Here is a 26,151-nt window from a genome sequence, read left to right as displayed (position 1 = left end):
TGAATAGTTTAAGAGATAATGATTAAAAATAATATAATTATTTAAAAACTGCTCAAATAAGTGCCTGGGATCCTTAACTAATTGCCTCCTCTGCTGTAAAAAGACATGTAGTGATCATTAATAAAACTGATTGTTACAGTTCAGAATATAATGTCAGTCACTTGCATAAGGTTCAAAATATAAAAACCCCATCTTGCTCCTATTCCCTGTGGTGGCTGTGACCATTATTTCTGAAACATGGAGCAGGACTGCCTATATTTAATGTCATATAGCATGCACAGCCTCTTAAGCAAAAGACCTCACTTTGAAGAGTGGCAGTTTGATATAATAATTAACATTTCTTTTTCACTTAAAATAATATGTCCTGGAGTCCCTTCTTGAGGTTACACTCTGTGTGTCAGACACAACCCAGTATTAGAGCATGTAGTTAGACCTCTTTGGAACAGGATGACTGAAGTACTGTAAATGTCAGGCAGACTGTATATTTTGGGCAGGACAAGTGTCCCCAGTAGAGAGGGTAATGTGTAGATTTAAAATATGTGTATCTTCTTTTCATGAGAATCACAAGGAAGATGATCTCTGCTTAAGCTTTTGAAGGCAAATAAGTACACTGCTTAGTTATAAAGTGTCACATCACTGGCCAGGGAGATTTTTTGAAATCCCAGCACCTACTTTTATATTATAGAATTTAGTTGTCCTTTGACAGTCTATTTATCAATTAGCTAACTGCTAGAATTTCCTCTGTAAGCACCACTGAACTTTCACGTGCTGGGAGTTGCTTAACATGCAAGCAAGCAGATCAGGGACAGAAGTAACAGTTCTGCCAGTGTACAGATCTCTCAGCTGCACCAGAACCAGAAGGCACTGGGCTATGGGAGGTTTGTTCAGTGATAGTAAATAGTTTTCACAAGCGTTTTTTAAAAACATTAGCAGAATTTAGAGCATATAAAGATCCATTTGGATACTTCTTACATTTGTTGTGCTCTGTGAGTTTTTAAAATCTCTTGTAACTATATGCTGGGCTTTTCTCCCCGCCCCCCACTTGGTTCTAGGTCTGTCTTCATCTCTCACTTGGATATTTACCTGAATCTGAATATCCCTGGAGTTGATCACTTCCACGATTCCCACAACATTGTCAAACACAAGGCCAAACTTTTTACAGTTGTCTAAAATAAAAACAATCATAAATATGAAAGGCAAGACAAAAGCAAATACATGCACACCTACTATATTAACTATGAAAGTTTTCAGTCCTGCACTGCACAGCTGAGTGACTTTACTCTCATGATCAATCATTAAAGTGAATGGAATGATTCAGATGCATTATTAATCACACAAGTCAGTTTTTTCAAGATTGTCACTTGAAGCCCAGCTGAGCTAACCACTCACCAATAGTAATTGAGTTGATTTTTCCTTTTATCTGAAGTGTAGATTTGTTACACTTAAAAATATAGGCCACTTGCTTGAGTTCCGTGTTGTTAATGACCAGGTCATTCTTATCCTCTTGATATTCCTATTTCAAAAGAAAGTTTATTTAATTGGTTGTCTTTAACTAACAGTCTTTAGCTAACAGTCAGACAGAGTTTAGTACAATTTATCCTCGAGTCAGTGCATCTTCAGTTACAACAGACAATATCCTTCCTGTGGCTTAAAATCCTAATCTGCTTGGTGACCAGATATCTCACCTAAGTGACCCTTAGATGACACTGTATCTTTTAGAGCTGCACAGCTGAAGAAGTTAGCACAGACAGTGATAAAATCCATTCATTTTGCAGCGAAGATGTTATGCTCACAATTTAAAAAGGCACTCACAAAATGGCTGTTTGGCTCCCATCTGATTCAGTCTGAAGAAAAGAGCAAGTTTTCCTTCCCCAAGTGTTATATAATATTGTGAACACATACAGGCATTACTATATACAATAATGGAGCAACAGGCAGAGAAACTTCCTTTCACTAGGCTTAAAAGAACAATTACACTCCATGGATGTCCAGGAAAGCCTAGGGATCCACAAGGAAAGTTCCAATTAGTAGAACCATAACAACATAACACAGGCAAACAGTGACTGCACCTTATGCAAACTGGACTCCACTGTAAAATACACTGACTGTGTATATAACCTTCTGCATGACTAAACTGCATATTCTTTCTGCTCTCTCTTAACCAACATAGCCACATCAATTTTCATTCACAGAATCTTTGTATATGCCTATATAAGTTAACACCCAAACTTTAAACAAATCTCCTTTTTCCATCTGTAAATGGGGCAAAAGGAAAACACTCCTCTACATTTAAGCATGGAAGACATGTTTGCATGGAATGGGCAATGAAATATAAATGTACAGTTCCATTGGCTAGGGAAACTGGAGAGTGTGGTCTGTGATGACTCTTCTCTCTCATTCACAGGAATGGCCTGCAAAAAGGGATTTTAATTGGTATTCTCTAATGGACTTGTTTCTGGGCCATAGTCTGATTTTGCAAGGAATTCATATGTTGGTTCCGACATTGTCCAGTGAGATGAATTAGTAAGTGATTCTCAGAGATAAATGAATTAACTTAAGAATCCTACAGCATAGTAAAAGTTGAACTGTAGCAATGCAGAGAAATGGAGCACTCAGCCCTTTTTAGTTGCAACTTTGTTTTGCTGCATGTTAATGACAGACAAGCTGTTTCAGTGCTCCTCCTGGTTTGCAATGTGCAACATGCAGTTCAGAGGAGTGACTGGAACTCACCACTCTCCACTTCTTTCCCTCTAGCTCCAAGACAGGGGCATGGTTCTGCTGTGGGGAATTCTTGGGAGAGGTAGGACTTGGAGTATGGCTTTTTGTTGGAGAACGAACAGGTGGGCCTTGGGCACGTAGGCTGGGGTTCTTGTGAGTCTTCTGGTCATCAGAGACATGTCGAAGCCCTAAAAAACCAAAAAGAAAGGGTGCTTGTGAAAGAGAGTCTATTTTCCAATCCTTAAAGTGCTCATATTGAAGCATGAGAAGTTTGTTTGTAGGTGTGTTATGTTATTCTCTGAAATTACTTTTTAAAAAATTTCCTCAAGCTTTACCTGGGTAACAACCTGAAGTGTAACTGCTGACATACTTTTAGCAGATCATATAAAAACTCTTGTATTGTGGATGGGCTCTTAGTATCTTCAACAGAAAATCCCACAATGTCTTCTAGGTCCCTCTCTGTCTGTAGCAAGCTTTGACAGCTTGTTGTAGCATGTTTTTCCATCAGAGTTTATTTTTCTAATTTATGACAATATTTGATCTATCCCTGCAGCATTAAATGCAAATATATCAATCATATGTATTTAAATTCACAGATATATACATAAATTACAACTGTCAAATGTTAATACAAAAAGCTTTATTTCACCTGACACATAAGATGTTTTGACACAGGTTTGTACACTCAATGTGAGTCAGAAAGAGGGACACAACTTTATTGCAATTGCAACTTAAGAGGCTGACCAGTTACTGGGGGCTGAAGATATTCAGCTTGGCAGCCTTAAAATTAAAAGGATACTTCTAAATGGTGTGAATGTCAGGTATACTAAGCTTATTTGGGTGCTGTGGCTTCTAAAGGAGGTTTTGGTATGCAGCCTTCTCCATCGGACCATTGCAAGCCTCAGAAGGATCTGAGCTGCTGGGTTGCAACTTAAAAACGCTGTGAAAGCTGTGAAATGCTGTGAAAAATGTAACAGCCCTTGCTGTAGTTTGAGTCCTGGATCACAATTCGATTTCTTTTCTGCTGACCTTTGGTAATTGCCTCTCCCTGGTTGAGCTGTGCAAAGAGGGCTGAGCGAGAGGCAGCTCCTTCGTCCCTGGCGGTCTCGGTTTCCGAATCGAGGATGGGGGGCGGTCCCGGGGGCGGCGGTGGCGGCGGTGGCGGGGAAAGGCTGGAGCCGCTGCTTAGAACAGATCGCATGGACATGGGGGATGCGACAGGACCCTGTTTGAGACAGAGGGAAATATTCTACATACAGTGTTTCAGGGAACTTTGTATCACAACAGCTCTTATTTATTAATATCCTTGAATGCTGCGAGTTCGGGCGACTCTAGAAAGCCACAGGCTCAGGAGAATTTCTGGCTTCACAATCGAATATAATCGAATCCTTCCCTGCACCTGAGCAAGCACAGCTAGAAAGACACAGACCACACTCTACCCTTACTCCACCTAAAATATTTGTCTTAAACACCACCTTAAATATTTGTTTTCTAAGGGCTGATGTTAAAAATCTTTAACAGTAACTATTCCATAATTTATTCCAGTGTTTACTTAGGTAAAAAGGAAAATGTCTCCTTTTTCCAGATAAAGAATATGTTTGGGTACAACACAAATAACTGAGAGGTTAAGGAACTGTCAGTTACACATAGGGAACACAATAAATTGTACGCAAGATGTAAAATGCTATCCTTTGAACTGTTCAAGTTATCTGTAAAGATTCAAATACCACAGAATGTAAAATGATGGTGATTCAAATATCTTGATTCTGAAATTAAATTTTTGAGTTTTCAGTTCTATTTATTAAATTATTTTTTCCTTCTTTTTTTTTTTCTGTTGCAGATCACAGCAAAAGTTAGGAGTGAAGGGGGCCTTGGCAAAGTAAGTAACACAATTTTTGTTTCAGTTTACATAATCAAAAGTACATATTTTCGTCTGCATTACAATTCTTACGTAGAATATTATCAAAAAGATGGAAAATACTAATAATTATCTGACTAAAATTTTATAAGAATGCCCTAACATCCCAATAATAGATGTTAGAGACAATCTGAGAATCACTTTTACTATCCTGCCACTGAGTGTCACTCTGATCCTACCTCTCTGCAGCACAGAAGGAACTTTTAAAAGATCTACTGAGAAAATTAGATTGGTTCTGATGAGTTCAGGTAGCTACAGAGATATTGTGCATTGCAGCAGCAAATACTAACAGGTGGGCAGATACAATGGGAAAATTACAGGGACTTATGGAGTCACAGCTCCTCTAACTGGCTACCTTTGTTAAGAGATACACGTTGTTACTGCATCCCTGGTAATCCATCCTGGAAACAGATATTGCTTAGCTGGCCTCTGAGGATATTTTTAACCATTTATGGTACTACTCTTTCTGCTTCCCTCTAAACTGAAACAGCAAAACATTAACCTGGTTCATGCATCTCACAGCAGTGGAAACTACAGCTATTTTTTAAAAAGTAAAACTTGTTCTGGCCTGTAAACCCAAACTGATAACAGGAAAAGGGCCAAGATCCACATGCTCCTTTTTAACTTACTCTTCAGATATACTTTGAAAAGAAAATAAAAGCCCAAGATCTCCTAAGGGAATAAACTCTCTTCTTGTTATTAAATCTTTTTGATCAAATGTAAACAAATTAGAAGATTCTCCTTTTGGAACCAATTATAACTTATTATCAAGATATACTGGGACTAAAGTCGACTGCTTTTAGAGCCATTCCATCGTTACATTTAACTCAGAGCTCCTGCTTGGATACTTCCTTGTTATAGGTCAGTGTTTTAGGCTGGGGACAACTTCTTCACTGAGCCCTCAATTTATAGTGCCTGTTCCCTGCTTCTGCTAGTGAAGTTACCTGCAGCAGAGTCAGCAGAACTGTGAATTACTGTAATTTTAAAAAAAGAGGAATGTAAGTGGATTTAGTGGTACAATCAGTTACTGCTGCCTGAGTTGCAATACAGATCTTCCCCTTCTGTTGCCTGCAACCATAGCAACTGAATCCACTATGCCCTGGTTATCCAGAATTATGAACATTGCATTTGCAGGGCTTTTTAAAACACTCAGATACTCAGAAATGGCACTCACCATTCACAGTGTGAACATGCAGTTATGAATTATGTATGCTTTATGAAAGGCAATAGCAGTAATGGTATTGGCTAATAACTTTTAGTCTGAGATAAAAATCCACTTGCTAAATTCCAGACTGACATCGGATTTCTCAAAAATACCTACTGCTTCCACCTGCCTATCAGAACACTGCTATATTTTTCCAGAAACTTGTGTAAGACTCACACGTCCACTTAGAATTAACACCATCTAAATTGTGCAAAGGCTGCAGAGATTCATTAGAGAAAAAAATTCTGGAAGCTATCTGGGTATTCTGCATATAACAGAGAGTGGTAGGCCACTCTGGCAGTCTCTTTGCTTCAGGTGTCAAACTCAAGACCATCACAGACCAAGGCAAGACACTCTAGGCTAAAATAATTCTGCTGAGTAGTGTTTCAAAGGCAGTTTTCCAAATGGCAACTAAAGTATGGGAATATCCATGTAATCAGACAGAAGTTAAACTCAGAAGGGTTTATCTGTGGAAGGGGGTCATCTCTCTCCCAGAACTCTGAAAGAACTTCCTTGTCAAAGTACAGATAAAAGGAAGGATTTAAAACACATCAGTTAAGCTTGGACATGGTTTTGTATGACTGGAGATTGTTGTCATTTATTTTCAAGAAACAGAAGACGTAGGAAAGGATCTGGGAAACTAGGAGCTTTTTTCCTTTTAGAGCAGTACTGATGCAAAAACAAGTCTACTCAAACATCTCAATTCTCGACCTGAGCAGCTAAGATATTCTGGTCCTTTTAAGTGGGTTTCAAAAGTAAGAAAAAAATGTATTCATTGCACTCATGCTGTCCATCTGCCTCTTCTTTTCTTTACAAGCCTGGTCCCTCCACCAAAGTCAGTGGTTATCTCCAGTGAGCACAAAAGATTTTGAGTTAGATCTAATTAAGAACATAGAAGTTATCACAAGGTAAAGACACCTGAGGTTCTGTTACCCTTCCCACTTTTCCTCTTAATTTTGTGCAGTCACAGAAATAGAAGACAGACCGAACCCTGGTTGTTAGCTTTTCTCCTGCATGGCAACTCTTGTCTAGTTTAAGACCTGAGTTACAGCTACACAAGCTAACTGATATTGTAGCATGCTATTTTCAACATCTAGGGCCATTCTGGAAACTGCAAACAATTTAAATCATAAATTGGGCTACGCAAAATTGAAGGACAAAACATAGGAAAAAAGGTCTCTGAAGTACATGGTTTAACTGCTCCACTGTAGATCTCCCACCTTACAACATGGACTCCTCCAGTAGGACAATCTCCCATGGAAATAAAATGGCATGGAAAAGACAGACAAGTCTCACTAATGAGAGGGTGCACAGACCTGCTGGGAAGGGTACAGTATAACTCTGGCTACAGTCTTCTTTTCTTTGCCATTTTAATGTACCTAACTGAAATAAAAAATTCAAATGAGGTGAAATTCTTTGTGGGAGAGTGGCTCAGGGAAACTCTCAAAAGGGGGCAGAAAGCACAAAAGTGAACATGAAATGCAGAATACACATTTCACTTCTTGCATTCCCTGCATGCCAGGAAGATGGGACCTGTGCTGCACTCAGACACACTGATGTAAAGGGCAATTTAAAAATCTGCCATGTGAAGTAGTTCCAGGATTTTTTTAAAATTCATTTTGACATCTATTAATAAATGAACCTCCAAGTAACCAACCTCAGTCACTGGCAATTACTTTGCTTTCCTTAGTTCCTCTTCTAAGACAAGTTACACCCTCAGGCTCTAGAATATTTCTGAATCAGGCTCTTAAACTGCTCTGGTATCTGGTAATACTTGTCTATAGTCCTATCCAATTTCAACAGAAGTTCCCTTCACAAAGTCCATTCATTTATGTTCTGTATAGGGTGGTGTTTGTGAGAGCTGCTGGGAATAAAATAGCATGTTACATGCCCACAAAAGTTCATCTATCCTAAAGCAGCAGGTGCTTAGCAGCTTTGCTATTTGCAAACAACTCTTCAGATTAACTTCACGCAGATGTTAACAACAGTGTGTCTTTACATAAAAAGTATTAGGAGCCATTTGGACCAGTGAAGGCGCTTGTTTGCAAGCTGCCTTTCTTCCTCTTTTATTTCAGCTGTTTGCCTCGGCAACAGCTGCTGTTCTCAGTGCTGTGGTGTCTGCAGACACCAGGTCAAGTTATACTGATTGCTGACTGCTCCCATTAACATGTTTGTATGGTCATTTTTCCATCATTTACAATATGCCCCTAGTGAGAATTACCAGGGGACAACAGATTGAGTCATATTTTGTGGAAATGTAACACAAAAGCAAGGTAAAACTTTTAACCTGGTAGCTTTGTATCACAGTGAACTTGACGTGCTTTGAAATGTGCTCCTGGAGCTTTTTGAAATGGTAGGGAAATGTAATTCTCTGAGTAAGGTCCTATCAGGAAGAGGAGATGCAGACCCTGTGACCATGTACTAAACTCTGCAGGGGATAAAACATTCCAGAAATTTCCCCTCAGGGCTGTCTTCAGCTTCCACCCATGCTCTAAATGGGGTGTCAGGAATGGGTCAGGGTTTGCTCCTTGCTGGATAGCCCCAAGCCATCCGGAGAGGTCCAAGAGCCTCCCATTGACTGTGGCAGAGAAGCTTCCTTTAGCAACAGTGTCTGATGCTGCTCACAGTGCTGGGTCTGATAAATGTCACTGTGCAGGGTTTGCAGGATTGTGGTACAGCCTCAAAGTATGCTGTATTTCTACCTTAATCTTGTACAACTGGCAGAAGGGTGAGGTACACTTCTTCTTCTCACCTAACTGGCTTGCTGGAAGAAATTATTGTTTATGTTGAGAAAGCTGCCTGGTTGAAATTCTCATTTAATTCCCTTGAAATTACAGCAGAGCCGAGTGAAGCCCTTTGCTTTTGAGAAGCTGGGCCTTGTTAAGCACATTTCTCCTAAAGGCTTCCTTCCCCTGGAGCACAGGGCAAAGCCAGTCTTGTTAGAGAAATAAAATGCTGTTCAGATATAACACAAGTGCTCTGGATGCCATACTGTCACTACTTTTCAGTGGCCATATGCAGCTTGACATGTCTTCAGGTCTGAACCCAGCTACCGAGAGACAGTAAGAATTTCTTTTTATGTCTTATCGCAGATGTTACTATTTCCTGAGCTATTCTTGCTGAACAGCTCCCTGGGTTAGCCTTCCATGTCACTGTTACTATATTTGTAGAACTGCAGCAGCAAGGAGCCCCAGTCAGAGGCTCCTATCTCTGGGGATATGAGGGGCTTATGTGCCAGACCCTGTACAAACACCCGCAATGTCCCTCTGTGTTTATGCAGCTTTCAGCTGACACAGAGCAGCACGGACACTGAGGGCAACAAAGTTCTTGTGCTGGGAGCCTGATGTGGAGCATCTGAACAATGCATTTCTTGTAGCTGCAATGGTTGATTTTATGCTGAGCCAGAAGATTATAAGCCTCTATATAATGCATTTAAATAAATGATATATGCATGTGTGTGATATACAGTACCTATTTTGTTGGTCATTCCTATTAAGAGGAAAGTATCCATTTGCAGCTGAAGCAACAGGTGGCTTAGAGAGAGGTCATGAAAAACATCCCTTAATTTATTGAAAAACCTTCTTTTCATGGCAGCAGACAAACAGGAATCCTAAGGGGGAATACATTTTTCACAAAAAAAACCCCAAAACAAAACAAAACAAAAAAAAAACAAAAAACAAAAAAAAACCCACACAAACAAACAAAAAAACCAAACAAAAAAAAAGGAAGAATATCCCTGTTTTCTCCCCCTTTATAGTAATCCTAGTTTCACACCTAAAATGATTACAGCATTTTGTATTGTTCTTTTCATACATATGCACAGCCAAAGACAAGAATTGTGGAGCTCAAAGTATCACGTATCAACCTCTGGGAACAGGTGGACTGTGACTCAGAGGCACAGAGCTCTTGTTAAGGTGTTTTTTGTGTAAAAGTAGCTTAGCACAACAGTTCTATTACCTACTCTATTTAAGCCACCTGTCTGCAAGGAGTTATGCTGCCCAGAGAGCTGCAATTTACTGGATGAAACAGCTGACTTACAGGGCCTGTAATCTTTGTCAGTTGAAACACAAAACAACAAAAACCAGGCTAGGTTCTTTTCTTGTTACTGAGTCTCAGCAGAATTATTTATCTGCAGAGTTTTCAAGCTTTGCAGCCCCCTGTAATATACTTCTGCCATTCATCACCTGTTCAGGATTTAAAATGATGCTTACGCCTTCAGAGTTACCCAACCAGAAATGTTTTATACAGCCATGGTCTTCTAAATCATTTGAGAACTGCATGATAATGTAATTGCCAACAAGTAATGTACCCCAACAGGCCGATTCAACCATCTTTTACTTACAGAAAAAATTGGTTAAAAAGAAGACCAATGCCTTTAGCAAGATAGTGAAGCTTTAATAGGTATACCTTTCCTTTTCTCTTGCATACTTTCAGTTTTGCATTTCCTTTCTCTTTTCCACTGGAACTAGGCTGCAGGCCTTGCCCAGGTTTTCCCTTAAAGTGTCTGAATGGTGCTTGGTCCAAGTTAAGAGAATACTGTATTGATATACAATAAAGACAAATATTTTCACCCACTGTTGGAATAAGAGAGTAAAAATACTTGCTTTCAAAGGGACAGGGATGTGATTGAGGCAGTCTCCACCAAAGAGGCAACTACTCTACTTTTGTAGAGGTGCCAGGATAGCCAGTTTTTTAATTGATCCAGTACCAAAAACCAGAACACCGCCTATTCTCTGAGAAAGAAACACTTGCAACTAAAGGATGCATTTTTTTTCAACAAAAAATCATAAGTGAATAGGAAATAGGGAAGGGGAAGGGTAGAGAAAGGAATGGAAGGTATACAGAAAAGGAGAGAAAAGGCTATCACTGAGAAAACTGAGCACTGTGGAAATGTCTACGTCTTATCCGTGATACAGGAGTCTAAATTGGTAGATCCATGCTGCCCTTACTTCCATCTGAACAGGGCCCCTGGGATTGCAGTCCTGGCTGTGGCTGGAATTTGGCACTACAGTTTTGACCTTTAGCTTTAGTGAAGTGGCTCAGACGATGGCTGCTTGATAAGTAGGTCAAACTAAACACAGCACAGAAGAGATACTGGGCAGATAATAGGAGGCTTTTGCCTGCAGAAGTTGGTCTTTTGCAGCTTGTTCACATCAATCTGTACAGAGACAATGTATTACAGGAAAATGTTTTGAAAGAACAGGAGAGAGGCAGGGCCAATTTATAAGAAGATGTCTGGAGGTAATTATTTTAGACTAGAATAAAATGCCCAAGTCTACACTGAGACTAGGAAAATTGCACTCAATAAGGAATTATGATGGTACTTCCTGGTGTGGAGTTTGTGGAGAATTCCAGCTTTTAAAGAATGTTTTTAGAGTACTATCTAAGGAGTAATAAATGTTTTTTAAAATGCTATTTCAGGAAAAAAAAAGACTTGAAGATACTGGCTTCAGTGGAAATAGGATTTAAATAAATCTCAACTGCTTTTAAAGATGTGCAGACTTCATCCTAAGTTGTTTTGACTTGTAAAGGGGGAGAGGATTTCTCTCATCGCTTGAGTGAAATTCTGTATTCTGCTGGTAAAATCTATTCTAAATTCCTATTGTATACAAAGAACAAAATGTTAAGTACAGCTCCACCTGCAACTGAAACATTCAAGACAATTATCTTTGAGCAAGATTTGTGTTTTAACACTTATTTGATATATGGAAAACTACAGCAGTCTCTTATTATTACTGGTTGTTTTCTTGCTGCAAGGTTAACCTGCAGAAATAGGAGCAGAAGATTCACTTCCCCCAGATTACTCATGCAGGCCTTGTAGCAAACAAACTTTTCATTAGGCATTCTTGTGAGCTTATATTACAGCTGTTCATTTATTTGCATCACCAAAAAGAAGTGGAGGGTAGAAAGAGGCATGCTTCAACAGAATCCCTTCTTAAAAAAAAAAAAAAGAAAAAAAGATAAAAAGGCACTTGCCCTTTGTCAGAAAGAGCTGAAAAAGGACAGGTCACTTTTACAGCTGTGGATTGCTTGCTGAAGACAGAAAGCTGTAGCAAGCAAAAATGACACTTACTGCATAGGTAAAATGCTACCCTGGGCACCTAAAATATTTTCATTGTAGCAACAGCTTTTCCCAAAGACTCACTGACATCCAAGAATGTCATATCTGGTAGCAAATTAAAACAAATCTCCATTAGGCTGGTAATTGCTTATTGTCCCCACTGTCAAGATGGCTAAATTGAGATGTAGTGAATATAGTGAATGGCCACTCAGCACAGGGTGTAGGAGGCAGAAGGACACTTTACATCCAAGATAATGAACTACAAAATTACACTTTAAAGGAAATACTGTAGATCCATCTGACTTGCACTGACAAGCCTATTTTCTCTGTCATAGCACAATCAATTAATGAAAATGACTATTTCAGATTATGTTGAAAATACATGGAACTTTTTACTCTCTGAGACAATCCTGCTCACATACAGGAGCAGGATTAGATACGTACTTTTGTTCTGTGAGCACAATTCCATCAAATATCCTAACCATATCCATCATGCCTAACCATATTCAAATGCCAATTTACACAGTCCACTCTGGTTCTGTACCACCACTCCACATGAGGAGCAAAACAGGTTCAGATGCACAAAAGTCTAAAGTCTACACTATTTCCTTCTATGTGTATTCTTAAATACACTAGGTTCTTCACTATTTCCTTGGCTTTCTCCTCAAACAGTCACACACATTTCAATAGAGTGTCCTTAGTAAGTAAAATATTGTCACACATTTTGGCAGAACCAAAGCAAGACAGAACTGTGTTAGATCCAAATATCCATGAACAACTGTTTTTATCACAAACTTTTTATAAATCAGATAGAGATAGCTGTTATTGTCAGAAATGACTGCTTGAACATTATTTCAACCCTTTGCACCTGTTTTTGTGTCTGTCTTCTAATTTATTAAGACACTTCTTTCTCTTTTGTCTGATGTGTCTGCCTGTGTGCCTGCTGCCAGAGCCAGGAACACTTGTATGTACTAGCGATCTGTTCTAAGGCTTGGTGCAGCTGCCCTGTGCAGCTTGATGGAAGGGCATGGGGTGCTGGAAATGGCACAGCTTTGGGATATCACATGGACACAAATGTGCACACCACAGTATACAGCACCCACAGCTCAGTGGGCCAAGCGCCAATTCAAAAATCTTGTCCCCTTTTTGGAAACCCAAGCAGAGGAAATCCTCTGACCTAGGCTTATGCTCCTGGGGTTTGGTAGGAGTTCAAGCACTGACAATACAGCTGGGAGAGAAGAAGTAGTTAATATTCTTCCTGACTCTTCACTCTCGTTAGAAATATCCAAATGTGCTACTTAAGAGATTTTTATAGAAACTTCATGCATTGCTTTGTTGACTTCTGCAGATATGAAGGGTAAATTATTGGTATAACACACTTTGAAATCTGTACTTATATGCCCCAAGACATTTCTTTCTTTCTCTCCCCCTCTGTAATAAAATACCTTTTTTACACCAATGTCTACCTTTCATGGATGTTCCACTTTGTTAATGCCTTGCCAAACTACTGCTTTTTCCTTTTTTCCTTTTATGCATGTAAGTGGAAGCTGCTGTGTGCAATGATTAACAACTGTGTCTGGAATATATCTACAGCCTTTTTATATCACATTTTTTGTCTAGACCCTGATTCTGCAGGCCTTTATGCTTAACTTCACACAATGTGAATCTGTGACTTCCATTCTCACTTTAAAATGTATAACAAAAATGAAATTATCACTTGAGCAACTCATTACTTTCTGGAATGTATTTGTTACCAAGCTTCATAGAAATATTTAAATAACATTTAAGCAATTTAAACAACTTGCTAACTTACTGGATTCTAATTTTCTTACACACACATTTAGTAAAACTTAAAAAATAGATATACATCCATAAAAATGAGTCTGCAATTTAATCTTTCAGACTTGTATCACATAAAGGGTAATTTAAATGAAGCATACTTCCAAGAGAACTTCCAGATATGAGTGATATCCAAAATGAAGTGAAATCAGTACTTCACATGCAGTGATGGGCTCATCATTCATGATGGAATGAGCACTGTTGGCAGGAAACTATGCTTAATATAAACAAGCAAATCACACCTAGATTTCAGCAATTTCTTGGACAGAGACATATAAGGACACAATGGCTTCTCTGAAGACAGAGAAATATAAGGACACAATGGCTGAGGTACTGGTTTTAGGACCAGTCAAACATAATCTGCAACAGCTACCCTTCTGAGTAAGACTACCAGTACTCCCCAGCACTGAGAGCTCCTCCTGTTTGATCAAATGGCTGTAACAAACCTTTACCTTATAACACTATTATTTCCACATTTGTGAAGTTCTATTAAAGGTGAAGATTATTCTTTTTCTGTACTAACAGAACGAATTATGTCCCAGATTCTCAGGCTAATTCAGCTAATGGGGTACAACAATTCCTATTCCTTATGTAATAACAATTTAAACATCATTAGGTCTTCTCACGTTCACTGATCATAACAGAATAGGACGTACCAAGTTTGAAATTTTGTACTAAATAAAGGAATCATGCTTAATGTTTAAATTTTTTACTATAGAAACCTACAATGTAGCTAATAATTACAGTCTTCTAATTTATCATGTTCAAACATTTTTGCATTGCTTCAGACTAAGATGTACATGCAGATCACAGTTCTCTCCCATGTTTGAACTTCCACTCAAATACTTGAGAACTGAAAGGCCTTGTACAATGTCTCATGAAGGGTATGAAGAGAAAGCTGCAGCCTGTTGCTGAGCACAAGTAACCTACCTTCTCTTACATGTTTATAACCTCCACAGAGGGAGAGAGCAAGCAACTTTTCCAGGTACCATAGAATCAGGGACAGGTTTGGTTGGGAAGGGACCTAGAAAATCATCCAGTTCCAACCCCCTGCCATGGGCAGGGACACCTTTCATAGACCACATTGATCAGAGTCCCACCCAACCTGGCCTTGAACACTTCCAGGAATGGGACATCTACAGTTTCTCTGGGCAACCTGTTCCAGTGTCTCATCACCCTCAAAATAAATAATTTCTTCCTTATATTCAGTTTTTCAATTTAAAACTATTGCCTCCTGTCCTGTCATCACAAGCCTTGGTAATGTCTTTCTTAGTCCTTCTCACAAGCCCACTTTATATATTGCAAGGTTGCAAAAAGGTCTCTATGAAGCCTTCTCTTCTCCAGGCTGAAAAAATCCCAACTTTCTTGGCCAGTCTTCACAAGAAGGGTGTTGCAGCTCTTATTCCATGTTAAGCTACACTTCATAGAATCACAGAATGCTTTGGATTGGAAGGCCATTAATCTGAAAGTTGTAGTTCACTTCCCTATGTTCCCAAGTTGTTAAAATTGGGTTTTTTTGAGAACTAAATGGTGACCTGTATTAGTCTTCTGAATAGTCATTGAATTAAAAATAATGGTATTTGTGCACACTTAAGAAATTACAAATTTGGTGTGAAAGACTGCATGTGCAAGTATATGGTAGGTTTAGGAGATGGTATCAGTAAAGAGCAGGCTGATTACATTTTTAATCTATTTCAGCAGTTCTCCTAATCTGGTAATAAACATGAGCACATTATTAAAGTAAAATAGAACACTGTATCAATGTAGACAGTGGACATAAACTCTTACTTTTATACCCAACATAAAAGTAATTTTTCATGTTTATACCTCTCAGAGAAAAATATTAATTGCTATCATCTCATGTGTAACACACAGAAGCAGGTTATATAAGGAGCATAAATAATTAGATATGCAGTTATATTTACTCTCTCTGTTACCAGAAGCTATTTCTTTCCAGAAGCTATTTCTGTATGTCTAAAATAATAGTTTTATAAAGGTACCCATCTACGAAGTCATGTATCCCTTGTCTTTGTCTTCCCTATTATTAAATCTCTCTCTCTGTTCAGATTCTTCCCACCATCCCTCTTCCATGACATGCTCCCTCAGTTTTCCTTTTGTCTAACATGTCCTTCAATTTTTTTTGCATTTTGTCTTGTTCCTGTCTTCTACAGGCATGGAGAACAGTGTCTGCCACTCTTAACCATCTGCAGCTGAGAGTTATGGCTATAATAATCCCAAGTAATTATTTTCTCTTCCTCCAAATCTGTACCACAATGGCCTGAACATCTCCACCTGTATTTCAGACATTTATTAGCTTGGTTGAGAAATCCATGGACCATGACTTCTGTTCCTGGCATAGATATTTATTTTTCCTGAGCCAATGGCCCACATTAAAAGACAAACAGGTTACTAGCTTTTTATGGTTCTTCTTGAAGAAAGAAAGAGTACTTACAGTTTTACTCCAGGTGAGACCTGTGGTGTGATGCTCTTTGATGTAAGCTTGAAGCTCAGACCAGATGTTCAGATATGACTTCACCCAATCAACATGGCGTGTGTCACTGTAAAAAAAAGAGGCAATATTTATGTGTGAATGTACTTAAAAACAGAGAGCAGTGCTGCTTAAAGCAGGTAAAACCAATGACTGCCTTAAAGCCATGGACAAATCAGTTAGCAGGCAGACAACCAGCCCAGTGCTGCAAAGACTGAAGCTACTACATTGGAAAGCTTCTAGATCCTTCTGGAGGACAAACAAGAGCAAAGGATGCCTCTAGCAGAGAGTGCTTCCTGCTAGAAGTGTGTCACCACTCTTCTCAGGCTCAATGTCAACTGAAAAAGCACTAAAGGCACACTGAACTCTGCAGCAGGTACCCAGACACAGTTTCAGGGTGCTGAACTTCAGAAAATTAAATATCCATGGATTCTGTAAGATATTCTGGCTGCCACGTTGAAATGTGGCCAGGGCAATACTGGGTCATGTTGCAGTCATCAGACTAAAATATTTACACATGAAGAGTTTTTAAAGTACAAGTCACAAGATGGCTTTAGAATTTTTAGCGTTAGTCCTTCAATGGGACTCATAAATGAAACCAGGAAATATGTAGAGAGAAATTGCTTGTAAGATGAAGTCCATAGTTATAACAAATTATTAGTGAATAGTGATGGCTTACAAAGATTTGTGTGTCTACCTTCTATTTATTTCCTTTGGAATTTTATCCTTAATAATGCAGAAGACCTGGGTCAACAGGTTTAATCCAAAGCCTACTGAAGTCAAGGGAGAGCCTTCCATACTTTGGAAGACACTGTGGTCTGATTCAGTGAAAAACAGGAAAAGAATTTCTCATTAAAGAATTAAGAAGGAAATACCTAAATAATGTACTCCATTTATACCATTACATGAGACACTTTTTTTCTCCAGTGTAAATACTGATGCTATGTTGTAAAAATCATCAGTTACTCCAGCATCAGTTACTACCTTCAGTAGGTAAACTCAGGCTTTAGGATTAACATATAACATATAATATATAACATATAATATATAATATATAAAATAACATACTACATATAGCATATCATTTATAATTATACATATTCAAGAAACATAAATATATGTGAAAAGTGTTAATATTTAAAACCTTTTCCTCACTAAAGAGGAAAAATTCAATAGCAAATACCATTCTTCACTGGGATATAAAAATCAAGAGCCAAAATATGGCCTTCTAAAGCATCAAGTCAATAGGATTTATACATGACTTTTCAAAGAGGACATAAGGACCTGATTTTTTTTCTCTTTCTCCATCAGTTCACAGATATCATTCATGGACTTTTTTTGTAAATTTCTTGTGCTCTTTAAGAATACTGAAGTGGTACAGAGAAAAATCAAATTAGGAGCTATGGAATTTGAATCTGTATATATCTACCACCTAAATACACATTTTCAAGCCAAGAGCAAGAACAGCAATAGTATGAGAGCACAAATGAGAGGAGGAAGCACAGCAGCCAGCTAGCCACACATCACTATGTAAATAGACATTTGCATATAAGCTCATGATGCTGCAATGCCAGAAAAATTAGAAATAATCTTAAAATGTGCAGAGAGTGAAAAGCAGCACTGCTAATGCTGCTGCCATTCTCACTGCAGCATGCTGCAGGTCAGAGGTGAGGAGGGGAGACTATACTACTGCAAGAAGGTTTCATCAAATGCTTTTTAGTTTATAAAACACTTCCCGTGATAGCACTGTGAACCCTACTGGTAGGGTTAATGCTCTATTCTCTGGCTAGTCCACACTGGAGCTTGGCAACATACCTGTTCTTGTAGTCCTTTAATACCCTGTTAGTATAAAAGGTAGCAGCATCATTCATCTCCTTGACATAAGGGCCTGGTTTAGGAGACTAGGACCATCACCCCATGGTAGCAGGAAACAACAGAAGGAGAAAGGAAGTAAAACATTAGTCAGACACCTCCCCTGACACACTAGGTTTATTACCTTCTTGGGTGTAGTAGACTGAAGAACTGTATAGAGGAGACTGCAGAGCACTGCAAAATTTGGAACCATCCTGGGCTGCACCATCCAGAAGCTTCTTAACAGCCCTCCCAACCATACTGTATGTCACTCACCACTGCTATCCACCCAAGGGCAGGGATGCTCTCACTGACAGCTGAGAGGTGGTTGAACATTTTACTTCCTCTGTTCCTTTCTCTGAAGTTCTGGATTTCCTGAATCTTCTCTGATATTGGCTTGAGAAGCATTGCCACCTCGTTCTGTAAAAAAAGTGGAAAGAGAGAGGAGAAGGAGAAGGAGAAGGAGAAGGAGAAGGAGAAGGAGAAGGAGAAGGAGAAGGAGAAGGAGAAGGAGAAGGAGAAGGAGAAGGAGAAGGAGAAGGAGAAGGAGAAGGAGAAGGAGAAGGAGAAGGAGAAGGAGAAGGAGAAGGAGAAGGAGAAGGAGAAGGAGAAGGAGAAGGAGAAGGAGAAGGAGAAGGAGAAGGAGAAGGAGGAGGAGGAGAAGGAGGAGGAAAGGAAAGGAAAGGAAAGGAAAGGAAAGGAAAGGAAAGGAAAGGAAAGGAAAGGAAAGGAAAGGAAAGGAAAGGAAAGGAAAGGAAAGGAAAGGAAAGGAAAGGAAAGGAAAGGAAAGGAAAGGAAAGGAAAGGAAAGGAAAGGAAAGGAAAGGAAAGGAAAGGAAAGGAAAGGAAAGGAAAGGAAAGGAAAGGAAAGGAAAAAGAAAAAAGAAAAGAAAAAGAAAAAAGAAAAGAAAAGAAAAGAAAAGAAAAGAAAAGAAAAGAAAAGAAAAGAAAAGAAAAGAAAAGAAAAGAAAAGAAAAGAAAAGAAAAGAAAAGAAAAGAAAAGAAAAGAAAAGGAGACTGCTGTTACCAGTGGGTGGTCCAAAACCACAATGTGGTTAAATATTGTCCTCCTTGCCTATGATTTAACATCTATAAAGAAAGGTCATCATAAATTTCTACATTACAGCAACAGTTTAATTATCCTCCTATAACTGCAGTGATAAAATGCACAAACATTAAATACTAATGTATTGTAGCAAAAATTGTTCTCAGCAGTGGCAACGTTTTCACATGCTGCCCAGATTAAGACCCCTATCGACTCCATAGCTCAGTTAGCAGAATGATTTCATTTTTATCTGATATCCCTGAAACTTCTTCAGATGCTTGAGTTTTTCATGTTATTAACCAAGTTGTTTTTCCCAAGAAACACAAACTACTTGTTAGTTGCCTGTTATCATCTGGCAATAAGACTGAGAAAGTAATACACTGTAGACAAGATCAATTTTACCTTTCCTCCTTGGTACATTTAATGTTTTGGCTGCAAGTAATGCAGGAGGATTTAATGGAAAATATGTTGCCTGCAAGCCATGGTTTGGGGAAGTTCTCCTGGCTTAATCAGAAATGAATGGTATCCATGGGAATGACTGCTGAGTGGAAGGAGTAGTGTTTGGAGCAAAGAGAAAAGCAAAATGAATGCAGAAGTTATCCAAGCTCTTTCCTGTGCAAAGTGAATGCTAATCACTAGTCCACTGTCTCAGAAAAACTAATTTAGAGCACTAATTCACTGGGAAAAATTCTTCCACTCAGAAAACAGCAGATTAAGGGACATGGAGTCATCAGTTTACAGGCAAAACAACTGCTGTACTTTGCAACCCTATAATACTGCAAAAGTATGCTCACCAAACCCATATAATGTCCCACCAAAGACAGTGCACCATTCTGATCCTCCCTGGCATTTCACTTGGAAATCACTCAGGATGTAGCAGAACTCTGCATTTTTTCTCACCTTTTCCAGGGCTATTTGTGATGTGCTTGCTGGAGACAACTAATCCTCATGATCTTGAGGACTAATGCTGCCATGACACACACAAAATGATGGGCACATATGTCCTGCTTGATCTCTATCATCTTAAGGTTTTTCTTTTCACCTTTCCAGAAGACTTCAGCATTAGAAAATTTTACGGCACCTTAGAATAAGCATGTTTGCTACAGATCAACACAGGTCAAAGATGCTTCAAAAACATATCAAAAAGAGGGTGTGCATTTTGAAAAGTATTTTGATCTACCTACAGAGCCTGAACATTTTAGTGGTAGAGTAATTTTGAGAAAGGTCCATGTATCAGAAAGACATGGGCATATGTGATCTTCCCTACAACAAAACGGGTTGGGAGAAAACAAATATTTACACTATTACTGTGAAACAAAAAGATTTTTTGTTGATGACTTAATGACCAACACAAGTCATTAAGTCTGAAAAAGCCCTGAAACCCCTATGATTTGTAGTTCTTAAAACATGATCTTGTTGCCATAACATGATAAAGTCTGCAGAAATTCTCCTTTCTAATTTTTGCTTGTTTACAACATGCTGCAGCTGGTATTTTCTTGGGTATTTTCTTATTTTTCAGGGAAATCTTTCAAGTATGACAGTAGTTAACAAAACTGAAATTTAAGGAAGTGCTTGTTCTGCTTTGATATTATGCCAGTTTTCCTCCCATAAAGTCTGAGGGATATTTACAGTCCTGAGCTTACTGTGAATCTTCATGGCCAAGTTCCAGACAAAGAGAATATCAGGCCTAAAAATACAGCTCCACAGATGCCTGGTATATCTAGACAGCACTGGGAGGCAGCACATTTCTGTGGATAGTGCACAGAAATGGGAGTCCTTCAATAGGGGTTCTCTTTGCAGCTCTCCCACCAAATTGTCATCAGGTTTCAGGAAAGTTGGGTTAGCTTTCTGTGCTTTGATTTCCTAGATATGAAATGGTGTTAACATAGCTGTATTATTTTGTAGAATACTTTGATTTCTAAAGATAAGAAGGCAAAATTAGGGTCAAACATTTATCTGAATGATCCACACCTCCTCCTATTCCTTCTAGAAAAGCTCTCAGCCAGTTTTCTGAGGATCTTCTGTCAGTGGCACAGAGATTATTTCTGTCCCTCAGAACACAGGACTTAATCAATCCAATGATTACATATTTATAAGAAATGTTCATAAAAATGAAGTGGATTTATTTAATTTCACAGAACCTGTGCAAGTTGTAAAGATGAAATATGTATTGCTAAGGAAAGTTTCTCAAAGTAATCATTCCTCTGGCACTGCAGTCTGCCTTCCTTTCACTCTGTACTCATCCTGTTCTGCAATGGCTGCACAAAATGTGTGTGTTTATGGAAGTTTTTTGTCTTCTAAGTTTCTGTGGAAGAGTTTGACACAGGAACATAGCCTGCAAGAAATCACTGAATTGAGTTCTGTCTCAGTTCTAAATTTTCAGTTAGTGATTAAACTGCAGATGAATTACAGTGTATATGGCATATGGGTACAGAAAGGCTCATTAATTCTGGCAGTAATCAGTCTTGTTTGGCTTTACAATGCAGAAACAGTTGTGCTAAGGGTTCTAGAAGAATAATCTCTTTATTGCACTGAATATTAAAACAGCTGACTTAATACAATTAATGTCTATATTGTATCTCTAAGAAAAGGGAATTCCAGGAGATGAATCAGAACTGTTGGAAAAATCTTCAGCATGCCTTTGGCATGTGCTAGATAAAATTTCTTGTCATTTAAGACACAGCACAGTTGTTTAACAGAAATTTAAGAGTCTCTTTATAAACACCATTCCTATTATAATATCAGTTTTGCTGAAATGCTTAAAAATGCAACATGGGCACAACTGACAAATATCAGAAGTAATTCCCAGTATCCTGTTTTCCTTTTTAAATAACGATTAAAACCAGATTGTCACTTTAAACATAAATAACTAGACAGACAGCCAGCTGATAATATTTTATAATTCCTATTAGAAAATCAAGAGTAGTAAGACTAATGCCACAAATAACCAAAACACTCCAAAAAAGTTTCATCATGTAAAAGAACTGCCTTAGGCTTTGGCTTCAGAGACTTAACAGTCTCAGCCCATAAAATGTCCTGGAATACCAGTATTCCAACAGACCACACTACACAGACTTTCTTCTCCTTCACATATTTGCATTACCCACACAAGAAATTCCCCAGGTGATAGGCTTAATAGGACTGGTGGTTAGGGACATTCAGTTCAGGAGAAAGGCCAAAGTTTTAGGTTTTGTGTTGTTTGAAATCTGCCTGTAAAGTCACATTAAACAGAATGGCTTGCTTAAATTTTGGCTGCTTGAGCCAGTGCTTACTTGAAAATCTCAGCTTTAATTTGGGAAAATGGGTATTGTCTCAGGACCACTGTTATCCAGAAACCTGCCAGCATGAATCACAAAGGCACAGCAGGTAAATAAAAAATATAGTTTTAAAGATCTTATGCATTTTTAAGCTCATCTTATGTGTTTTGAGGGGTGAGATTGTTTACCAAAGGATTTTTATGCTGATGAGTGGCACCACAATTCAGACCTCACTATTACAGTGTTTAAATCAACCTGACCTACTATGAAAAAAACATATCAAGAGAACAAATATCCTTTTAAGTTATGCAAAATGAGGGCATGGCAACCTTTGGCGTAGGAGCAGCAAAAGAAAACTCAGAATTTGGAATCAATGGCCCCTTCCTTTTCACTCAGCTGCAACCCGAACAGCTTGAGTACAACCTTTATTCCATGGTGTACAGTTCTGTTAGTTTCTCCTTCATACTTACATAAAATCTCCATTATACTTCGTATTTTTAGGGGGCAAGTTTGAAACATGGAATTTATCTGAATCAGGTATCTTTGTATGTGTTGGCAAGCAGTGCAGCCTAACAGGAATGGTTCTGCAGAGCAAAAACGGTGCTGAGGCTCCAACACTCACAGCATGCATGTAAGGGAGGTGCTATTTGGGACTGGCTATAAATTGTGGTTTAGATGCTGCCTGGGAGTGTATCTTCCACTTCACCAGAAAGATACCCCTTTGTACACCTTAAGCTGCTCTATAATGTGAAACACAACATTGTAAATGAGGCTGATTTGAAGGAGAAATACAGTCCCACAGTGAGCTAAAACACTAAGGTAGACATAGCCATTATCTCTGCAAACAGCCTAGTACAGTTCATCCCACACTGCATCCTTTCAAGGGGTGAAAGATGTCATGGATAGCAACCACCACACTCAGTTCTAACAATTTAACAGGCAAGCATCTGCTCTCAGCTGAGACTTTATTCCCTCTACTGGAAATGAAGAAAGACCTGTCCCTGATGAATTATTTGCCCATATCAATATATATTAGATGACTATATGTTAGAAGACATTAATAGATGTGAAGAAGTGGAGGTGCTGGCCATTACTGTTAGAGGTGCTGGCCATTACTGTTAAGAGAGCCTAGGAAAACACCTTATACAACATTCCTACCTTGACAATTTAAAGCTGATGAGCAGAAGTCCATCCTGTGTCTACAGGAATAAGATCATCAATGAGATGCATTTCTGCTATGAGTGGCTGTGATTCTAGAACTGAAACAGTTTTGGATTAACTGTAATTTCCTTTTTTTTTTTGTATTTTCAAAATCTGTAAAGAAGACTTTGTACTTTTTTTTGTAGGTATGCAGTTTAAGAAAGGCCTGTGTTTTTGCTTTAACTCTTTATTCATAGCCTGGATGGAATCACTGTTCAGATTAATTTCCTAACCTGAGAAACAACCTATTTATTTAAGTACATACAAATTGTAATGTTTTTAACCCTACTCCACCCTTATACCATGTTTTCTCTGCAACTATTTTCTGACTGGCTGTAGAGACCACAAGTGAGATTTTTCTCTGAGATCACTACATTCGTGTCCCTCTAGTATTCTGATATTTTCAGGGTTCAAACCTCTCCTCCTACCTAACTACATTAATTTATTATGGCTTAGTTTTCTTAGACTGTAAATCTTCAGCATAGTGGTGTAATAAGTATTTGATGTGTTGGTCAACAGTACAGGTTCTGTCACTTCAACTCACTGCTGTGCAGTAGCAGGACTCTGACAGAGAGACAAATCTGCACAACTGTCTGGTCAGCTTCATCAGCACAGAAGCTTAGACACATTTGTGTGCTTCCAAAGTGACTTAATTGGTATTTGGCTTTTATTCCTCTTAGATAGCACAAAAATTCTCAATCTAACAGCCAATATCAGCTGTAGCAGTTTTGTCCTTTGTGGGAAAAAAACAGGGAATACCAACCCACAACCCCACATGACAAATTACTACTTTAGTCATTTGTGGGTTTATTTTTAAATATAAACTCTGAGGCAGGGCAATGGGAGAGGAATGTGAAAGCCAAATTGCTTCTAACCAGTGGAGAAATCCAGGGCCCGATACAACCTGCATGCATCAGTTTAGAGCAGTGCAGAATCACACCCACTGCCTTTGGCTGGGACTGGCTGGTTTTAAATTGACTTAAATGTTCTATGTGTTGTATTCTTGTCCACTGCAGCTTTCTGTGGGCAGTATTTCCAACAAGAAAGGGTCCTCCTCCTTAGGCACACAGGCAACACCCCACAATTAATCAACAATAACAATTACACTAATAAACTGCTTTCAACTTTTTGATTTACTACTCCTCAATTCTGATGCTGTGATTATAATCCAGTGTTTAGTGGGGTCTGGGGCATTCCAGGTAGCAAGGAGATTCTGTTAAGCCACAGTTTCTTTGTTCACAGCATCTGAGATCCTATAAATCTTTGCTAAGAGCAATCACCTTTCATGGGGCATGTCCCAGGAAGAGATGTTAGATGTTGCAGGTTTCCATCCTTGGCCAAACTCTAAGACTGCTCAGTTTGTTAAGCACTCCTGGAACTGACATAACTTTTGAAATTCACAAATGTGGTCTGATTTAGACCAAACTAAAATTTGAAAAAAAAAATTAACTAACTTGTGAATCAAAAAGCCCTGCTTTTCAGTCATCTGTACCGCCAGTGCTTTCCTTTTTAAAAGGTTAGGTGCATAAATCCCAGGAAAGAATTGTGTAACACAGAGAGAGTACTAGTTTGGATTTGTGTTCAGCAGAAATAAAGAATATGGTACTTAATGGGAGAGGGAGTGTCCTATCAGCTTAGGGGTAGGTAGGGTCTCACATGGCACAGTTTGAATATGAACATTGCTACAGGGACTGCAAACTAACCTGGTGATTTTTGGACATTATGTTACAAAGAGCAGAATTCCAGTAAAAGCTTGCAGATCCATAGAATTGCTTAGCATGTCAAATGAAGATCCAGAGTATACAGGTACACTGGAGGTCACAAGGGCAAGGAGCCTTTGGTTATTGGAGCCTGATTCTTGCACAGAATGTGAATTCCTGGCGAGTCTGTGACTGGGGATGTTGGTGTGAGCCACTCTGGAGCTGCCACTGATGTGAATCTCTCCTCTATGCTGTACAAGCTGGGTGATGCTGCCCTGGTCGTGGCCCATCTGCATTCCCATGATCCCTGAGTGTCTCTGCGCCTTCTTACTGCTGAGTGTACAGGGGCAGAAGTAAATCTCAAATGCATCCACCTTTTATTGACCTGGGAGTTTTGGCAAACACAAGTGAAGAAAGTGAAACGGGACAAGGATTCCTAGAGAAGTCAACTAAAAGAAAGACACTGAGGGGCTGGAGTGTGTCTAGGGAAGGGAAATGAAGCTGGTGAAGGATCTAGAAGGAAAGTCCTATGAGGGGCCAGTTAAGAACCTGGGGTGTTTAGCCTGGAGAAAAGGAGGCTCAGAGAGACCTTACTGATCTCTACCACTACCTGAAAGGAAGTTGTGGTGAGGTGGGGGTCAGTTTCTACATCCAGGTAACAAGTGGCAGGACAAAAGTAAATGGCCTCAAGATGCAACAGGGGAGGTTCAAATTGGAGTTGAGGAAAAATTTCTTCACTGAAAGGGATCTCAAGTACTGAAACAACTTTCCCAGGAAAGAGGTTGAACCACCATCCCTGAAGGTATTTAAAAGATGTGCAAATGTGGGGCTTAGAAAACATGGTTTAGTGGTGGAGTTAGCAGTGCTGGGT

The 26,151-nt window shown here is 38.9% G+C and overlaps 1 protein-coding gene across 2 annotated transcripts in view; it reads right to left on the bottom strand.

Moving 5' to 3' along the window:
* The window catches only part of CAP2 (cyclase associated actin cytoskeleton regulatory protein 2), a 68,453-nt gene that overhangs the window by 4,266 nt on the left and 38,036 nt on the right, over positions 1–26,151 (bottom strand). For both annotated transcript variants that reach the window (XM_064424121.1, XM_064424110.1), the window contains 7 exons: positions 18,356–18,499; positions 18,044–18,129; positions 16,193–16,298; positions 3,748–3,943; positions 2,731–2,906; positions 1,390–1,513; positions 1,084–1,166 (listed from right to left, as the gene is read on the bottom strand). In XM_064424121.1, coding sequence (XP_064280191.1) covers positions 1,084–1,166; positions 1,390–1,513; positions 2,731–2,906; positions 3,748–3,943; positions 16,193–16,298; positions 18,044–18,129; positions 18,356–18,499 — 915 coding nt within the window. The remainder of the gene's footprint in view (positions 1–1,083; positions 1,167–1,389; positions 1,514–2,730; positions 2,907–3,747; positions 3,944–16,192; positions 16,299–18,043; positions 18,130–18,355; positions 18,500–26,151) is intronic.

Source organism: Passer domesticus, chromosome 1, assembly GCF_036417665.1.
Source record: "Passer domesticus isolate bPasDom1 chromosome 1, bPasDom1.hap1, whole genome shotgun sequence".
NCBI classification, from domain to species: Eukaryota; Metazoa; Chordata; class Aves; order Passeriformes; family Passeridae; genus Passer; species Passer domesticus.
This window is presented reverse-complemented; position numbering and strand designations above follow the sequence as displayed.